The sequence below is a fragment of the Scheffersomyces amazonensis genome, assembly GCF_036850825.1.
Source record: "Scheffersomyces amazonensis strain UFMG-HMD-26.3 chromosome Unknown RJT21scaffold_1, whole genome shotgun sequence".
NCBI lineage: Eukaryota > Fungi > Ascomycota > Pichiomycetes > Serinales > Debaryomycetaceae > Scheffersomyces > Scheffersomyces amazonensis.
The window spans coordinates 1,784,037-1,802,606 of NW_027042741.1; the positions used below are offsets into that span (position 1 = coordinate 1,784,037).

At 30.1% G+C, this 18,570-nt stretch overlaps 13 protein-coding genes across 13 annotated transcripts; 6 read left to right on the forward strand and 7 right to left on the reverse strand. All coding sequences in view use genetic code 12, as the record gives it.

Moving 5' to 3' along the window:
* The first annotated feature begins 215 nt into the window (after positions 1–215).
* RJT21DRAFT_12595 (uncharacterized protein) lies at positions 216–2,695 on the forward strand. Its single transcript, XM_064882845.1, has 2 exons — positions 216–257; positions 325–2,695. Exon 2 carries the CDS (start codon positions 656–658, stop codon positions 2,402–2,404), a length of 1,749 nt encoding a protein of 582 aa, XP_064741177.1. The 5' UTR covers positions 216–257; positions 325–655; the 3' UTR covers positions 2,405–2,695.
* A 1-nt stretch (position 2,696) lies between these two features.
* RBR2 (putative lipase) lies at positions 2,697–3,434 on the reverse strand. Its single transcript, XM_064882843.1, has one exon. The coding sequence runs from the start codon at positions 3,352–3,354 to the stop codon at positions 2,824–2,826; it is 531 nt and encodes a 176-aa protein (XP_064741178.1). The 5' UTR covers positions 3,355–3,434; the 3' UTR covers positions 2,697–2,823.
* Positions 3,435–3,612: 178 nt separating this feature from the next.
* On the reverse strand, positions 3,613–4,460 carry RBR1 (Rbr1p). Its single transcript, XM_064880725.1, has one exon. The coding sequence runs from the start codon at positions 3,984–3,986 to the stop codon at positions 3,678–3,680; it is 309 nt and encodes a 102-aa protein (XP_064741179.1). The 5' UTR covers positions 3,987–4,460; the 3' UTR covers positions 3,613–3,677.
* An 18-nt stretch (positions 4,461–4,478) lies between these two features.
* On the reverse strand, positions 4,479–6,954 carry RJT21DRAFT_91236 (chromatin modification protein). The gene has a single exon (XM_064885654.1). It carries the CDS (start codon positions 6,844–6,846, stop codon positions 4,528–4,530), a length of 2,319 nt encoding a protein of 772 aa, XP_064741180.1. The 5' UTR covers positions 6,847–6,954; the 3' UTR covers positions 4,479–4,527.
* A 390-nt stretch (positions 6,955–7,344) lies between these two features.
* Positions 7,345–8,310, reverse strand: GPI2 (phosphatidylinositol N-acetylglucosaminyltransferase; the record flags this gene model as incomplete). Its single annotated transcript, XM_064884569.1, has 1 exon — positions 7,345–8,310. One exon carries the CDS (start codon positions 8,308–8,310, stop codon positions 7,345–7,347), a length of 966 nt encoding a protein of 321 aa, XP_064741181.1.
* A 152-nt stretch (positions 8,311–8,462) lies between these two features.
* Positions 8,463–9,240, forward strand: RJT21DRAFT_12613 (uncharacterized protein). Its single transcript, XM_064882849.1, has one exon. It carries the CDS (start codon positions 8,528–8,530, stop codon positions 9,200–9,202), a length of 675 nt encoding a protein of 224 aa, XP_064741182.1. The 5' UTR covers positions 8,463–8,527; the 3' UTR covers positions 9,203–9,240.
* Positions 9,241–9,663: 423 nt separating this feature from the next.
* Positions 9,664–11,435, forward strand: HXK2 (hexokinase 2). The gene has a single exon (XM_064882850.1). The coding sequence runs from the start codon at positions 9,852–9,854 to the stop codon at positions 11,298–11,300; it is 1,449 nt and encodes a 482-aa protein (XP_064741183.1). The 5' UTR covers positions 9,664–9,851; the 3' UTR covers positions 11,301–11,435.
* On the forward strand, positions 11,435–12,231 carry MIM1 (Mim1p). Its single transcript, XM_064882863.1, has one exon. The coding sequence runs from the start codon at positions 11,570–11,572 to the stop codon at positions 12,092–12,094; it is 525 nt and encodes a 174-aa protein (XP_064741184.1). The 5' UTR covers positions 11,435–11,569; the 3' UTR covers positions 12,095–12,231.
* Position 12,232: 1 nt separating this feature from the next.
* FUM11 (fumarase) lies at positions 12,233–13,841 on the forward strand. Its single transcript, XM_064882852.1, has one exon. It carries the CDS (start codon positions 12,413–12,415, stop codon positions 13,802–13,804), a length of 1,392 nt encoding a protein of 463 aa, XP_064741185.1. The 5' UTR covers positions 12,233–12,412; the 3' UTR covers positions 13,805–13,841.
* On the reverse strand, positions 13,683–14,358 carry RPR2 (ribonuclease P protein subunit). Its single transcript, XM_064882868.1, has one exon. It carries the CDS (start codon positions 14,298–14,300, stop codon positions 13,878–13,880), a length of 423 nt encoding a protein of 140 aa, XP_064741186.1. The 5' UTR covers positions 14,301–14,358; the 3' UTR covers positions 13,683–13,877.
* PRE6 (proteasome core particle subunit alpha 4) lies at positions 14,349–15,601 on the forward strand. The gene is made up of 3 exons (XM_064880726.1): positions 14,349–14,609; positions 14,711–14,730; positions 14,817–15,601. The coding sequence occupies exons 1-3, from the start codon at positions 14,575–14,577 to the stop codon at positions 15,509–15,511; spliced, it is 750 nt and encodes a 249-aa protein (XP_064741187.1). The 5' UTR covers positions 14,349–14,574; the 3' UTR covers positions 15,512–15,601.
* RJT21DRAFT_117505 (multifunctional nuclease) lies at positions 15,562–16,967 on the reverse strand. The gene is made up of 2 exons (XM_064880727.1): positions 16,821–16,967; positions 15,562–16,740 (listed from the first exon to the last, which is right to left on the reverse strand). Exons 1-2 carry the CDS (start codon positions 16,831–16,833, stop codon positions 15,617–15,619), a joined length of 1,137 nt encoding a protein of 378 aa, XP_064741188.1. The 5' UTR covers positions 16,834–16,967; the 3' UTR covers positions 15,562–15,616.
* Positions 16,968–17,065: 98 nt separating this feature from the next.
* CDC10 (septin) lies at positions 17,066–18,442 on the reverse strand. The gene has a single exon (XM_064880728.1). The coding sequence runs from the start codon at positions 18,267–18,269 to the stop codon at positions 17,199–17,201; it is 1,071 nt and encodes a 356-aa protein (XP_064741189.1). The 5' UTR covers positions 18,270–18,442; the 3' UTR covers positions 17,066–17,198.
* Between the last annotated feature and the right edge of the window lie 128 nt (positions 18,443–18,570).

An 18,570-nucleotide genomic window follows, 5' to 3' on the forward strand; every position in this document is an offset into this window, starting at 1 on the left:
TGAACTCTCTCTTGAGAATTTACTACTACGTTCATCATCACCATATGAAGCATAATTGGATATATCATTATCACTACTAGGTCTGTCAGGACTTGGAGAACTTAAAATATTAACAAATGAGCCTTCACTAAATATAGAATTCAGAGTCGTCTCTTCAAATGTTGGAGGTGGCTTTCTCTTTGTAGAACCTCTAGCTGGTAAAATAGATGGACTATCCTCTAGTATCAAACTATTAAAGTCTAACTTTTTTTCAACTTGTTCACCAATACTATTTACAATAGCTGTTTGTCTTAAATCATTTCGAGGCAGTATATTCAATGGTAGTGTCTCTTCTATTTCAATCTCCGACTCTGATGACTGTCTGTCTCGCGGTGAATGATCGGATGGACTACTGTATTGGTCCTGTCCAAGGAACGCCATTTTCTGACTCAACGACATTCGCACAAACTATACTTCTGAGATCAATGTGAAAACACAATTATTAAGTATCTATGATCGGTATTGATAGCTTAATCTTTTTACTTGAGTTTTTTCCTTTGGTGAGACAGTCGAGTCCAAAGTGCAGAAAATTGTTACTACAATATATATATATACTATGTGATTAATAAGAGTATTAAGTCAGCTGGATTACAAAAAATGAATCAATGAATTGACAATGTTTGGATATAAGGACGACAAGCTAAGATATCTACGAGCAATATCGTTTAGAAACTTATATCTGAAACATGATAAAATTGATGGAGATTTTAATCATCATTTGAAATCAATTAATGTAAATTCCACTACCCTGAAATCTGGTAGACGAAATAGTATACTACCGAATTTTGATAATATAGAGACTCAAGAAGGTGGATTAGAATTATTAAATAGAAATAATAGAACTTTATTGGATACTTTTTATAGTTTACATTTAGTAATTGAACGTAATGAGGATAAACTTATTTATGTTAGTGAAATTCAATATTGTGATATGAGTCCAAATTTTTCAAGTATATCATTACCATTCATACCCACAACATCTCAAAGTCATAAGATTATAGTCAAACTATGGTATAGACTGATATTTAATGCCATTGACTCGACTAATGATGATTCATGGAATTTATTGTCAGTATATAAAATCAATTTAAGAAATCTCGTCTTTCTAGGTCATTCATTAAATATTGACGATGATTATTTTAATTATAATTCAATGGTTTTGAATCTAAGTGGAAGATTCTATACCTTACCAGATTCATTAAAAATTAATATTAATCAGCTTAAATTATCCAAGAAGAAACGAAGACAAACTTCTCGAGAGAAATTAATTTCTAACTCATATTCGTATGATTCCATACGATCAATTCTAAAGTTATCAAAATCATTAAAAGAGTTACATATGGTCAAGCATAATCTATTAATTCAATTTTCAGAAGCAGTTCATTCATTAAAAAAAAGTTCTGGTATAGAAACTCTAGAAGAACTGATAGGAAGATTGCGTTTCAAAATTGGCATATTAGAAAAATCACTTCTGAAACAAAAGACTGTAAACGAAAACCTCATAGCTGAGATTTTAAGAACAAAGTTAAATATAAATGAATTAAAAGAATTAATTACGGATAGAGCTGCAAAAATTCAAGAAATAGCTGATAACCTGGTTGAATTACTCCTGGCAGAACTAGAACCAATAGAGGAGAATTTAGGAACTTATGTATTTCCTTCGATAATGTCACAAATTCTGTTATTTGCGAAAGTATTAAGAGAAGTATTTGAAATAGAAAATATAGACAATTCTGTTCGATTCTCAATATTGGGGTTAGAGTTTCCATCGAATGTTAATGAAATGCTTGATATCTGTTACTATGGTGATTCTAATTCTAAGCCACTAAGTCGATATAAAGATGTTTCAGGAAACATAAATATTGATCCTAGAGAAGCCAATATTTGTCAAATAAATTCTGGTTTGGCATATATTGTTCAAGTTATGAATATCATTGCCAATATAACTAATTGCGATTTAAAGTATAAGATGTTGGTTTTATCGGACTCAATCATTATACTAGATCCTACGACTGATCAAATTATAGATCTTAAAAATCAGAAACAATCCAATATACAAGATCAAGTAACTGAATATTTGTTAAATTACGATGGTACTAAAACAGAACGAATTGCAAATGATCGAGTTCAAAATGATTCAAGAAAATATATTTATAAGAATCAGAATTTTGAACATGCTTTGAATTTACTTAATAAAAACTTAGTATTTCTAATTAATAATACTACGGGTACTTATAATAATTATCATCGGGTATCCACAAATGCCAATTTTTCTAATAATATTCCAGTTGATTGTTTAGATAACTTCTTGTGGAATTTGCAGTATTTACTTCTATTCTTAACAGCTCCTGTTGATCAAGAGTGATGCAAAAGTATATTTCAACTCTTTTTCAATTCTAGAATATCTCTGAAATATATATTAAAAGTTATAGACTTATATAATGCCTATGTAAACTACAAATGGCCTAATTAGGAAATAGAGTTATCCTCGTCTATGCAGACTAGCTTCCCAATTGGGAAAGTGCGACCTAAAGTAGACAAGTTTTGTTCAAAAATTGCAAATTGTGCTACCAACGATTTTTGTATTATACTTATACGAGAGAAGTTCTATAAGTCAATGTGTCAAGAAATCAGCAATCTGTGGATAAATTATTCAGTTGGAACTTAAGAATTTCGCATTGATCTTTTAAATTTAATTTAATGGACATTTTGTTATAAATTATCTATGAAAATTCGCCAATATTTTATAAAAATTTATATTTACTTAACTTAATATATATTATTCTATAGTAAACCAAGACCAAGAAATAATACTCCCAATAATGCACCAACTGGAGCATATGTTCTCGATATACCACCATTAACAGAAGTAGTATCAGAAATGGCTGGCGTAGTACTTGAAGAACTTAAAGTGGTAGAAACACTTTCATCAGTGGTAGTAATAGTGACATTTTCCCCACTATGTAATGATATTTCTACCTCATTGTTTTGATTGGAATTACCTTCATTTGCTTCAGCCTCTATTCTGGTGTACCAAGGCAAGTTAGTAGCAAAGGCTTCCAAACTAGAAATATCTATTTCTGGATCATCTAATATTGTAGTATATGAATCATCCGTATATGTTGCAATTTCTAAAGCCAACGATGTTACTTCAGGAGGCACATTAGTTGCTGTTGCCAAATATAAAATATATTCTCCTCTATGATCCTTGAAATCACCAACAAATGCAGTTAAGAAATTAACATCTGATTGATCAGCAGCTTGGCTGATACTTACGAAGAAACTTGTGAATAAGAGTGCGAATAATAAATTCATATTAGGACAAAGTTGTTGTTAAATACTTTATAGAAAACTAACATTAATTATGAAAATGTAGACTTTTTATCTATATATATAGTCCCACAAGAAACTCACTTGATTCAAGAATAAATTTTGCAAGTTATTGCCTAATCAGGCAGACTAGATTATATATGCGCGCGGCGAGGACAGATTAAGTGGTTGCACTCATGTCAAGTTGCGCTTAATGAAGTTACTACAAGGTTGGTTTATGAATATATGTACATAGTTATGAAAGTAGAAGTAAAACAATGTAGATTAAAGGTATTTAATGTAGAATATAGATATACAAATATACCAAACTATAATAATAAAACACCAGCTAAAGCAGCTAATGAGCCTGCACCAGCTAAACCAACAACAGCACCTTCAGCCTTCAGTGAACTAGCAGCAGCAGAAGATGAACCACTTGAGGCTGCAGAAGAAGCCTTGGCAGAGGCAGAACCAGAAGCAGAAGCAGAAGCAGAAGCAGAAGACTTAGCCTCAGACTTAGCCTCAGACTTAGCTTCAGACTTGGCTGCGGAAGTAGTCTTGGCTGCAGAAGAAGAAGTTTCAGCAGCAGAAACAAATCCAGCAACAATTAAGGTAGTAATGACAGTAGAAAATTTCATTTTAATTTCTATAATTTAAACGATAATGAGCGACTTATAGATATTAGATAGAACTATAAAAGCAAAAAGAGTTTCTTCAAAGGATAATTGTCTACTATTTATAGTTTTACTAACCAATGTAATTGAGCGATTTAATGAAGTATAAATGGATAAATAACAAGTTTTGATGCTATTTTTGAAACCATGATCTGCTTTTTTTTGCTTCAATTGGGCTATCGGCTAATTCAATTTTATATGGTTAGTGTCACTTATTGTAAGTGGGAGCAACCATTCTAACTCTTTGCTATTCTCCTATTCCTATTTTTAAGTTTTACGTAGGCACAAAGACGAATAAATGTTGCACCCTAATAATAGAAAACGCGAAATCTCCCTAGCACTATTGTTAATTAGGTCATGGTAAGTTTATATAATTTTGCAAACATTAAGCGATTTTTGCAAAGTTAGAATATGTAGAGAATTTTGAATACTACCAAGTTACTAATTATAGTAAAAATACATTCGCGAAATATACATAAAAATTTAGAGGGTTATGATAATAGTCTTACTTTACAAAGACTCCACCTGCTAAACATAAGTTTCTTTTAGTAAAGTGAACTTTATAAACAGGAGACTTCTTAGTGAAATAGGCTGTCATATGATCACTAGTGGCAATGATTTCCTTTTTATTTATACCTGAATTTTTGCTTCTATCATTTGAATTTCCATTATCACTAGTAGAAAAAGCTTCTGGTTCAGGTCCAGCATCATTAGTATTCTTTTTAACATCCCATACTCTAATAGAGTTATCAGCACCGCCACTAACTAAGACTCCGCCATCTTTAGAAAATGCCAAGGAATAAATTGAAGATCGCCCATGACCTTTCATTGTTTTTAACCTCCTCCCTGACCCGGCATCCCAAATATTAACTACACTATCTTCTCCTGCACTAGCAAGCCAACGACCATCTGGAGATACTGCCATACAATTTACTGCGCCAGTATGCCCCATAAACACACGAACACAATTACCAGATTGAACATCCCACATACGGCATGTCTTATCTGACGAGCCTGTAAAAACATAGTTTGAATTTGGATGGAATTCAACACAATCCACATCATTTATATGTCCGGCAAATATTCTTAACGGATAGATATGATCTGTAGCCCATAATCTTGCAGTTTGATCATGAGAAGCAGTAGCAAAATAATGTCCTAATGGAGAAAACTTAACATCCCAAATTGGTTGAGTATGTCCTTTATATGCTACTAATGAAGTATATGAATCAAGTGACCATAATCTTACAGTTTTATCTTCAGATCCTGATATTAAAAATTTATTATCAGGAGAAAATGATACACCATAAACTGGACCACTATGTCCAATTAATTTTCTAGAATTTTCATTATTATTACGATCCTTTTTAAATACAGATTTCAATGGATTTCCGTCCAAACTCCAAAGTTTAACATAACTATCTTGGAATCCTGTAGCAACTAAATTAGAATCCTCATTAAAATTAATACAAGTCATTTCATTAATACTATTGTGGAAAGTGTACATACAAACAGATGGTAAAGATGCTTGAATTGCACCTAACCTTATTTTTGATCTTGAATCTTCAACTTCTAATATCATACGTTTAATATCAGATGAATCTTTTAAAGGCAATGGTAATGTTTCTCTAGCAGGAGAATCTGTTTCAGGTTTTGTCATTTCTTGAAATTCATCTACAAGAGTCACTCCATTAACTGGTTCAATCTTTTCATCTTTAATCTTTAATTCAGCTTCAATTTCTTTTTGAACTTCAGGATCTAATTGATGTTTACCCAATTTAACGGGTTGTTCATTGAACTTTTCAACATCATCAATTCTAGCAACATAAGCTGGAATTCCTTCCTCTGGATTCGATTCACCTTCTTCATTTCTTTTATCAGGTCTTGTGGTTGAAATAACAGGATCTAAATATTGATTAATTATACGAATTAATATAGCACCTCCAACAGCATCATTTTCATGAAGGAAATATAATAATAAATTCATTGAAGTTTTAGAAACAATAATTCTATATTTATTATCTCTGTATGCAATTGCTAATTCATTTTCTTTAAGATGTTCAGGTAATGAAATACCTGCAAATTGATTAATTTCTATTCCATGTAAAATAATATGTTCAACTTTATATTTATCAAAAAATTCCTTTGCTTCTGTTAAGAAATTTTTTGAAATTAATTCCAAGAAACAATGTATAAATAATGGATATAATATTCTTGATAATTCTGGTTTATAAAGATCTAATGATGTATCAATCCATTTTCTTAACATTCCATAGGCTGTAAAATATACCGAAGGATCATTTTCTCTTTTCATTTTTTCTTCTAGATCTTTTAATTCTCTTAAATCCTTTTCTTTAGCTAATCTAAGTTCTCGATCTCTTGTTTCTCTTAATTCTCGTTCTATTCTAACTTGTCTATCTCTTAAATCTCTTAATTCTCGTTCACTTTTAGTTATTTTATCCTTTAAATCTCGTTCTCTCTTTAAACTTGATCCATCAAGTTCTCCAGGATTTGCTAAACTAGTATTTGATGAATTAACTTGAGGTACTGGTGGAGTTGGAGTATTGGAACTTTCTAATCTTAACATAGATTCTGTCTTATGATACCCTTTTTTATTAAGATATTCCAACACAATCTTATTTAAATCAGCTTGAGAAAATTGAGGTTGTTGAACTCTTGTTGTAGGTTGTCTACTACTAGCTCCTGCAACATTACCTTGAGGTCTTGGTTGATTGGGTGCACCACCTTGTTGATTATTTTCTCCAAGAGATGGACCCTTGGCTGTCTTCCCATCACCAGGAACATTACGGTTATTATCAGCCATATTCAATATAGCTTTATTAATGACTTTTCAATCAATTATTAATTATTATTCATACTTTACTGTGAGTGTTATCATATACTTGTGAATAGATTTTGTCAGTTTTTCGAAAATTGAACGGCACACGACCACAATATTCTAAACCCTATTTAATCATTGATAGTTAGTAACATAATAATTAAATGTATATGAAAAGTCAAATATAACTCAAGTTGCAATGTGTAAATGATAGAAATAGGTAAATAAATTATCGTATAAACAGAGATACTGAAAATCAAAAAGAAAGAGTGTGTAGTAAAATTTTGAAATTCATGGAGGTTAATGTGTGGGGCCTCAATTTTGCAGTAATTTGTAAGAGTACCACTATGAATGAAGCTATAATATACAAGATACTATAAAATTGTGTTAAGTCTTTTACAAACTATTAATGATTCTTGTATATAAGGTATACGAACTCAAATTGTATATAATATTAATATTGTTAATTTCTATTAATTTCTATTAATTTCTATTAATTATTGGTTTATGTATATCCCAAGGTCCTTGTAGTTCATTTTTATATCTCTGCAAGAATAAAAAGTAAGAAGGCATTCCAAATACAATAAATACTACTGAAATAATCCAATAGATAAGTATTTTAAAGCCCAATAATTTAAATATCAAATAATTTACAACAGTAAATAAACTAATAAATAAAATGAGATGCAAAATCCGAAATTTAAGTCTTCTAACATTAAAGTCAAATAATGGAAGTAAAATATTTATCTGAATAGCGAATAAGATAAATAAGAATACCTGAGATGTTGAAGTTAATCTTGAAGCCAATACAATGGCATTTGAAAGGGAAATATTAGTAGATAATGTTGGTTTATAGGCTGATAGTACTTGCAGATTTTTTCCATGAGTTGATGAAGAATTCATAGAATAATCATGCAGAATGGTATTAAATAGGCATAATACAAATGATAATGCCCATACTGAATCAGATGCTGAAGATTTAGTTAATGACTTTAATATGGGAGATAAAATTAATAGAATAAATACTATTAATATAAATGATTTAAGATTTAAATAACTAGTTATGGAAGCTGAATCAGATGATAATATTAATCTATCATAGAATTGTACTATACCAAATCCAACTATTGATAATATTGTTGTAATAAATGTGGGAAGAATACAACTCCAACCATGAAGATATATCCCGGAAAATTCAAGAACAACCAAAAGTAAACTGGATACATAAAGAATTATTAGTGAGAAATCTTCAATTAAACTAATATATGAATATTTGGCTACGGTTGTATTCCTTTTCAATTGTGATAAAAATGATTTATCAGTATAATTATCAGGATATGCTTGTTTCAAATATAGTAATTTCTTCCAAGACGCTACTCTTTTCAAAGGTGATGAAGTATGAACAATTCCTGGACTATCATGCCGTATATGACCCTCATGCCTTAACATCACCAATGTTTAGTGTTTAACAAAATTATGCTGTAATGTATGACTTTGTGGGGAATTAGAGTAAATTGAATAATTGAGTCTTTGTAGATCATCATCAAAAAAAAAGCGTGTGCCTAAACGAAACTAAATAAAAAGTTACAAATTTATAAATTCATATCAACATTTAATTTTCTATAGATATTATTAGTAGAACTGTTAATAAATTGAGTATATCATAATGAATAGTGATCGACCTACTCTACCACGTCATACTAATAATGCCTCAGTATCTTCTATAGGATCCTCAGGTAATCCACAATATTTAAGTACATTTAAAAGTAATAGATCTGGTTCAAGTGGGGTACGATTGGGACCAACTTATACCAATGCTGAATCATTTGGATATTCTACTGGGGGAGGAGAAACACATAGTATACGAACTATAGATAGAATACCGAGTGCCAAACCAAGTGTAACCTATCTGGATAAATTATGGACTCAAATAGATGTATTAGATGATGTTAAAACTATGGCCGAACAAGTAAGATTAAAGGGATCATTCTTTAATGATAAATTTGAAGGAGAATTAAATAAGCTTAAAGAACTGCAGAATAAACTATTAACTACCATGTCCATGCAGAATTTTGATGATATGAAGACGAAGGAAACGCAAAAGAGTCTAATGAAATCACAACTGACAACAATAGATAATGATGATGATGATACAGCCAAACAACAGAAGCTCAATGATTTTTTCAGAGAAGATGATAAAGGTAAAGCTACAAAGGAGTTACTTAATAGAAAACAAAATTTTGATGAAATGAATCAGTACGTTATGCATATTAGAGAGGATTTAAAAGAAGTTGCGAAAGCTATGAAGAAGTTTGATGAGACAACAAGAGACCAGTGGTGAATAGGGAGGCAGGGTCCCTACAAACAAAGAAATTTACCTTAATCTGTGTAATAAATTTTTAGTACTACAGTTCTATTATAGGAGAACTTTAAGTAAGTAGGGTATACAATGTTTATAATTTTTGTTAGCTGTGTAATATAAGCACAAAATTATATTAGAGTCCTGCGCAATGTCACCAGTTGGTTTAGTCAAGTTACAAAATATACTCTTATACGCTACAAAACATGTGATGAATGCCAGCACTGGGCACAAGACTATCATTGAAATCATCATTAGATGGTTTGACTAATAATTCAACTAATAATTCAACTTACTATACATACTATTTACTCATTAATTGGTAATGGAATATGTACGAGGCAACCTCCTTACGCAATAAATGCCGGTACAACCAGCGAAAATTACAGCGTAATTTGTGACGTTTGACGTTTTTTTATTCTGTGCGCTCGCTGACGGCTGAAGTCCGACGGTGGAACTGGACTGAAATATTTACTTTGGTAAAGTCGGGAGATTGAAAATAAATTAATTATTGTTAATATTTAAGAAGGTGTAAATATTTAAATTTCTAATTTCTTCTAGTAATTAATTTTTATATTTAATTGTTCATATAAATAATATAATTTTATAATTATATAATTATATACACAAAATGGTTCATTTGGGTCCAAAAGCTCCTCAACATAGAAAGGGTTCATTTTTTGATGTTCCTGAAGTTTTAGTTCATGAATTACATAAATTAGAATCTTTATTAACAGTATCTGCTGGAACTTTAAAGAAAATTACTGATCATTTCATAACTGAATTAGAAAAAGGTTTAACTAAACAAGGTGGGAATATTCCTATGATTCCAACTTGGGTATTAGATTTCCCAACTGGTAAAGAAAAAGGTGATTATTTAGCCATTGATTTAGGTGGAACTAATTTAAGAGTTGTTTTAGTTAAACTTGGTGGTAATCATGATTTTGATACTACTCAATCTAAATATGCTTTACCAGAAGGTATGAGAACTGCTAAAAAGGAAGTTTTATGGGATTTTATTGCCGAATGTTTAAAGAAATTTGTTGAAGAAGAATTTCCTGAAGGTTGTACTGCTCCATTACCTTTAGGTTTTACATTTTCTTATCCTGCAACTCAACATTCTATTAATAATGGTATATTACAAAGATGGACTAAAGGTTTTGATATAGAAGGTGTTGAAGGCCATGATGTTGTACCTCAATTACAAGCTTCTATTGAAAAATTCGGAGTTCCAATTAATGTTGTTGCTTTAATTAATGATACAACTGGTACTTTAGTTGCTTCAATGTATACTGATCCAGAAGCTAAAATGGGTTTAATTTTTGGTACTGGTTGTAATGGAGCATATTATGATGTTGTTAAGGATATTCCAAAATTAGAAGGTAAATTAGAATCTGATGTTTCACCTGATTCTCCAATGGCAATTAATTGTGAATATGGAGCCTTTGATAATGAACATCTTGTATTACCAAGAACTAAATATGATATTCAAATTGATAAAGAATCCCCAAGACCAGGTCAACAATCATTTGAAAAGATGATTTCTGGTTATTATTTAGGAGAAGTCTTAAGATTAATTTTACTTGAATTGGCTTCTGAACGTCAATTAATATTTAAAAATCAAGATTTAACAAAATTGAATAAACCATTCATTTTAGATACTTCATTCCCATCTAAAATTGAAGAAGATCCTTTTGAAAATTTAAGTGATGTTGAAGAATTATTCAATTCAGTATTACAAATTCAAACGACTGCTCCAGAAAGAAAAATCATTCGTCGTATAGCCGAATTAATTGGTGAAAGATCTGCTAGATTATCTATTTGTGGTATTGCAGCCATTTGTAAAAAGAGAGGTTATAAAACTGCTCATGCTGCTGCTGATGGTTCAGTATATAATAAATATCCTGGATTTAAAGAAAGAGCTGCTAAGGGTTTAAGAGATATATTTGATTGGGAAACTGAAGAAGATCCAATTATAATTGTTGCTGCTGAAGATGGTTCAGGTGCTGGTGCTGCCATTATTGCAGCTTTAACAGAAAAAAGATTAAGAGAAGGTAAATCGGTAGGAGTTAAAGTATAAACAGATTCTATGATTTTATCTTATTCAATTCTTCTCTAACCCATTGAGTATATATTTATGTGTTACTGTACCTTTATAGAATGTAAATGGATGCATATATTAGACTTTTTTTTTGTGTGTTTTTGTGCGCCATGAACAGAACTAAAAACTATTTGCGAAGGCACAACCAAAACTGAACTAGTGGCCAGATTATCGATCAATTCTGGAACTTGTATAGTGTTAGCTAATTGAATAGTATAGGTATATTACAATTGTATAGAATTTAGAAAATGTCGACGATATCACAAGAATGGACAAGTTCTAATTCAGATTCTGATTTTAGTTCTACTACTGAAGGCAATAGTGGGTTGAGTGCTTCAGAACAAACTATATTAAATGATACAGAAGATGAAGTTATATTTGAAGGAGAAGCTAAGAGAGATGACGAAGTAGAAGAAGTTCCTGCTGATGTAGATGCTATAACAGAAGAAAATGATTTAAGTGTATTAAGACTCCAATCTTCATCGGATGAAATTGTTAACGATGAAGATGTTTTAAACACAGAAGAATTAATTAATCAGAGTCGCAAAGAAGAAGCTGAAGAAAATCAATTGGTATTATCATTTAATATCTGGGATATACTAAAGAAGGGAGCAGTAAATTTAATATTACCATTTATAAATGGGATGATGTTAGGATTCGGAGAAATATTGGCTCATGAAATAGGGTTTAGATATAATTGGGTAGGAGCTAGAGTTCAACCTCCTCGAAGAATAGAACAAAGAAATGCTCAAACTCAATCTAAATTTCTTTGAGAGACTCCCCGCTCCATGTATATAGATTCCAGTTATTTAAAATTAAAATCTCTATAGTATAATACAAACTATAATTTTATTGTGTAATATAATTGGTTATGGAGTAGTAGTATATCTAAAGTTAACTAACTAGCTTATCCTTGGCTTCAAATCTACTACGGAGAATTAAGGATGTTTATTCCGGGGAAGAGTCAAAAGTTTATGCTGCATCGCGGCTGTTTTTTCCGACATCTAATTATATATATATATATTGCATGAACATTTCAATTCTAATTAAATTTTAAGGTATTAATTATCATTAAGTATAACTAAACTATAATGAGTTCTATTAGAATTGAGTCAGATGCCTTTGGAGAAATTGAAGTACCTTCCGATAAATATTGGGGTGCTCAAAGTCAAAGATCCTTAGGAAACTTTGAGATTGGAGATATTAAGATGCCCGCATCAATTGTTAAATCTTTTGGGATTTTAAAGAAAGCTGCCGCTATAGTTAATGAAGAACTTGGAGCTTTAGATCCAAAATTAGCTGCTGCCATTAAGGAAGCTGCTACTGAAGTTGCTGAAGGTAAATTACTTGAACATTTCCCATTAGTTATATTTCAAACTGGTTCTGGTACTCAATCTAATATGAATGCAAATGAAGTTATATCTAATAGAGCTATTGAAATTTTAGGAGGAGTTAAAGGTTCTAAAAAACCTGTTCATCCAAATGATCATGTCAATATGTCTCAATCATCTAATGATACTTTCCCAACAGTTATGCATATTGCAGCTGTAACTGAAATATCTAATGCACTTTTACCAAATTTAAGAGATTTACGTGATGCCTTACAAAAGAAATCAGAAGAATTTAGTAAAATTATTAAAATTGGTAGAACTCATTTACAAGATGCTACTCCATTAACTTTGGGTCAAGAATTTTCCGGTTATGTTCAACAATTAACTTTTGGAATTGAAAGAGTTGAACAAAGTTTACCAAGATTATCTTTATTAGCTCAAGGTGGTACTGCTGTTGGTACTGGTTTAAATACTAGAAAGAATTTTGATGTTAAAGTGGCTGAAGAAGTTTCTAATCTTACAGGATTACCTTTTAAGACTGCTCCAAATAAATTCGAAGCCTTAGCTGCTCATGATGCTATTGTTGAAGCTTCTGGTGCATTAAATACATTAGCAGTTTCATTATTTAAAATTGCCAATGATATTAGATACTTAGGTTCTGGTCCAAGATGTGGATATGGTGAATTATCTTTACCAGAAAATGAACCTGGTTCATCAATTATGCCTGGTAAAGTTAATCCAACTCAAAATGAAGCTTTAACAATGGTATGTGCTCAAGTTATGGGTAATCATACTACTATTACATTTTCTGGAGCTTCAGGTCAATTTGAATTAAATGTTTTTAAACCAGTTATGGCTTATAATTTATTATCATCTATTAGATTATTAGGTGATGCTGCTCGTTCTTTTAGACTTCATTGTGTAGAAGGTATAATTGCTAATGAAGCTAAGATTGATAAACTCTTAAATGAATCATTAATGTTAGTTACTGCTTTAAATCCAAAAATTGGTTATGATAATGCTTCAAAAGTGGCTAAGAATGCTCATAAAAAGGGTTTAACATTAAAGGAATCATGTCTTGAATTAAATATGTTAACCGAAGAAGAATTTGATCAATGGGTTAGACCAGAAAATATGCTTGGACCAAAGTAATTGATTACTTACTATTAAAACTTTTATTTCATAATATATACATATTTCATTAATCATTAAAATCGTTATAAATCTATGTAGATGATACTTTAACATCATCTCTTTCACTAAATACAACATAATCTCTATTTGAACCAATTGGGAACCTTTTCTTTGAATGACAATATAAACATTGATGAACAAGAACATCATTATGAGAAGCTTTCAGTTTAGATTCATTTTCAATAAATACTGTTAAAGTTAATCCAGGTATTAAAAAAGTATTACATTTCTTACATAAAGATCTTTTAAGAGCTGGAGTTAATTTAATTACAGTCTTTTTAGCTACTAAATCAAGATTTCTAGCATATCCTCTACTAAGAATATTATATTTTGAACTACTAGTGAAATGATTAGTAGCATTTAATAAATATGAAATTCGAGAATAATGATCTTTTTGAGGAACTGTAGACGGTATTTTAGAACCTGGCTTATTATTTCCCTTACCTTTACCCATACTTAGTAATCTATTTGGTCTTACTGATGCTATATACTTAAGTTCATCATCTCTAGTTATAACTAAAAAAAAAGAGTATACATTGCGACATTGGAATCATGTTTATGTGTACGACATAATTAGATGTCGCTCAGAGGCAAAATGAGTTTTTCAGAACTCGGCCAGTATCAAAGTTCACTTTTTGTAAATGTAACATAAAATCAATTGTCATAACGAATAATAATTGTTATAACGATTGAGCCATTGATACCGTTAACAATATAGTGATAGAGAAATGAGTGGTTACGATAGTGCATTATCTATTTTCTCGTATGTATAATTTTGATATTGATAATTGTGTGCGAGTGATTACTTGCCACCCAGACTAATAGTTATTGTTAAAAACATTTATACTAACAATTGTAATATAGACCAGATGGACATGTGTTCCGTAAGTATTATTAATTAATTTATAATGAGAAATTAAAATTCATTTGAATTTTTTTATGAACCCATACTAACATTATTTATATATAGAGGTTGAATATGCTTCAGAAGCAGTTAAAAGAGGTACCTGCGCAGTAGGAGTAAAAGGGAAAGAATGTGTTGTATTGGGATGTGAAAAGAGAACTACACTTAAATTACAAGATCCACGTATTACTCCATCTAAAATTTGTAAAATTGATAATCATGCGTTATTAGTATTTGCTGGTTTAAATGCTGATGCTAGAATTTTAGTTGATAAAGCTAGAGTAGAAGCTCAATCTCATAGATTAACATTGGAAGATGCAGTTTCCATTGAATATTTAACAAAATATGTTGCTGGTGTGCAACAAAAGTATACACAATCTGGAGGTGTTAGACCGTTCGGTATAGCCACAATTATAGCAGGTTTTGATAGTAATGACACAGTACCAAAATTATATCAAACAGAACCTTCAGGAGTTTATAATGCTTGGAAAGCTCATGCTATTGGGAAATCATCTAAAACAGTAAGAGAATTCTTAGAAAAGCATTATGAAGAAGATTTAGATGATGATAAAAGTGTTAAATTAACTATAAAATCATTATTAGAAGTCGTACAAACTGGAGCTAAGAATATTGAAGTTTCTGTTTTAAAAGCTGGAAATATCATTAAACAATTAGACGTTGATGAAATTAAGAAATATGTGGATGAAATAGAAGCAGAAAAGGAAGCAGAAGCTGAAAAGAAGAAGAAATCGAAAGATTAGATAAATGTGTAGATTACGTTTAATGCATTATAAAGAAATAAACGAACTGAAATAATAATAATAATAATAATAATAATAATAATAATAATATTGTACATACATAACTCATCTCTTCTTTGATTTTTTATTAGATTTGGTATCTTTTGAATTATCCTTTCTCTTTTTATCATTGGATTGTGGTGATTTAACTACTGAGAAGAAACCATCTAATCTACCTTGAACTCCAGATTTCAAACCTTTCTTTAATTTTCCAGCTCCTGATCTAATTCTATCTTCACTAAATCCCTTTTGTTTAACCATAAATTCTATTAATCCATCAACATCTGGTTCTTTCCATTTAAATGATACATCACTTGCTTTAGTAACTTCTGGATTTAAAAACAATTGTCTTGCTTCCTTATATGGCCAATTTTCAGGTACTTTAAATTTTGTTTTATCAGGATTTTCTTCAATAAATTCTACAATTTTATCAATTGAACCATGTTGTTTAATTAATTTATAAGCAGTAACTGGTCCAACTCCTTTAATAGTTTCACAATAATCACAACCTAATAAAATACATAAATCAATGAATTGTTCTTTAGTTAAATCTAAACCTTCCATTGCTTCAGTATAAGTAATTTGATCAATTGGCATTTTTCTTGCTTCAGCAAATGTTAAATGTCTTAATAAATATGGTGGTTCATAACATAAAGTATCCATATCTTCCGAGGCTGCAGCAAATACTTTACCACCTCTTGCTAATTCTGCACATTGAGCTTCAGCTTCACATGGTGCTTCAACATAAGGTATACCCATTAATGTTAATAATTTTTTTGCTTCATCATTATGTTCTCTTGATGCTCTTACTAATCTTTTTTCATGTTTTAATACATCAGCTGCTGTACCTTCATCTTTAAGTAAATCTAATTGTTTTTGAGCTGCTTCACGTTTTAAAAGTCTCTTTTCTAATTCTCCACCTTTTAAAACTGGTGGTTTACCATCAAATACATATACTGGTTTAATATTATTTTCAATTAATCTAATTGTACGATAAAACATTCCTGATAAATGGGATGTAGTTTCTCCATCTTCATTAACTAATTGTTGACCATCTGATTGTCTAACTGCAATTAAGAATTGATATAAACACATAGAAGCATCAATGGCAACTTTTCTACCAAATAGATTCTTTAATTGGAATTCCTTAAATGCATGAGGTGAATGCTCTTTAATGAGCTGATTAAGACCTATTTATATATAAATGTTAGTAACTACATCATACAATTATTTCAAATTATTTCATATTATTTAATATTGCTATACATACCTTTAACACCCATAATATACTGGTAGTTGTAGAGTTATTGTAGATTCTTATTAAACTAGTTCGGACAAGCAAATGTCAGGGCTCCGAAATTTTTTCAGTATACGCGTACCAAAATAATAATGATACTATAATGATACTATAATGATACTATAATGATAATAATATAATAATAATAATAATAATAATAATAATAATAATAATAATATAATAATAATAATAATAATAATAATAATAATATAATAATAATAATAATAATATATATATATTTATATAATAAAGAACTCAATATATAAGAGATGAATGAAAACTATATATATCCAAACATATAAGTAGATACATAATATATATGTGGGAACTAAAGAAGATTACTGGTTATATCTAAAGAAGACTGGTTGGAGGGAAAACACCTTGAGATGGTTGTGATTTAAGATCTTGTTGAGATGGTTGTGCAGTTGGAGGTTGAGGTTGAGATTGAGTTTGAGATTGAGTTTGAATTGGAGCAGATTGTCTATTTGGATTAGCATTTTCCTTTAAGGCAATCAATTGCTTTGATCTGAAAGTTTCATAATGAGTTAAAGCAGTTGTTTCAATTAAATCTTGTAAATGAGTTCTTGTTAAGAAATCTCTTAAAAATACAAATTCACATTGACTAACATCTTCAATATTTATTGCACCCCATCTACTCTTTCTACCTCTTACTCTTTCACCATTAATTTCAATTTCTTGTTCAGAACCAGCAATTGCAAAAGGAATTAATGATTTAATATCTTCATTTAATTGTCTTTCTTCATCATATAAATCTTCACTATCATAAGGATAAATATTAAAGTTATAATTAATAAATTCATTTTGTAAAACTTTCTTAAATTCAGCTCTTTCTTCAAGAGTTAAAGAATCAGATTTAGCAATAACTGGTACAACATTAGCAATTTCAGATAATTTCTTTAATGCTACAATATCAAGTTGTTTTAATTTCTTACCAGTTGGAGCAATGAAATATAATACACAATGAACTCTTGAATCAGGAATATTTCTTTCTCTTTGAGCAGTTAATTCTTTTCTTAAATATTGTGAATGTTGTTCTTTAATATATTTAACTAATGGTTCCCAACATTTTTCATTATTAATTTGATCACCAAATCCTGGAGTATCAATAACATTTATATTTAATCTAACATTATTTTCAATTAATGTATGAGAACTAACTTGAATTGAAGTTGTCTTTTCAATTGGTTCAGTAGGTAATTTACGACCATTTGATTCAGTTAATTTAGATGAAAATAAGGTATTAACTAAAGTACTCTTACCTAAACCTGATCTTCCTACAACCATAACATTAAATTGAAATCCTTTCTTTAATAATCTATTTTCAATTTGAGTAGTAATAGTATCAAATCCGACATATTTCAGCGGCTGACTAAATTGAATTCCATCAACAGTAGTAGACATTATATAAGTTGACGCTGTAATAATAATAACAAGTTAAAAGTTAAATATATATAAGGTATATCAAATACAGTATATAATATATGATTTGAGTCGTCCCGTTATAAGTGTAGTGGCCCTTAGTTTTATAGTACTGTAAATTCCAATGGTGGTACCTTTTTACTTTCGGTTGATTCCCTCACTTTTTCTGTCGTGTTTACATTTTTTCTGTTAATTATTGCGGTGGTGATGTGTCTCTTACTTTTGTAAAGATCGTCTTAGGTTGGAGTACGCGTCCTTAGAGGTTTGAGCCGATTCACACGAC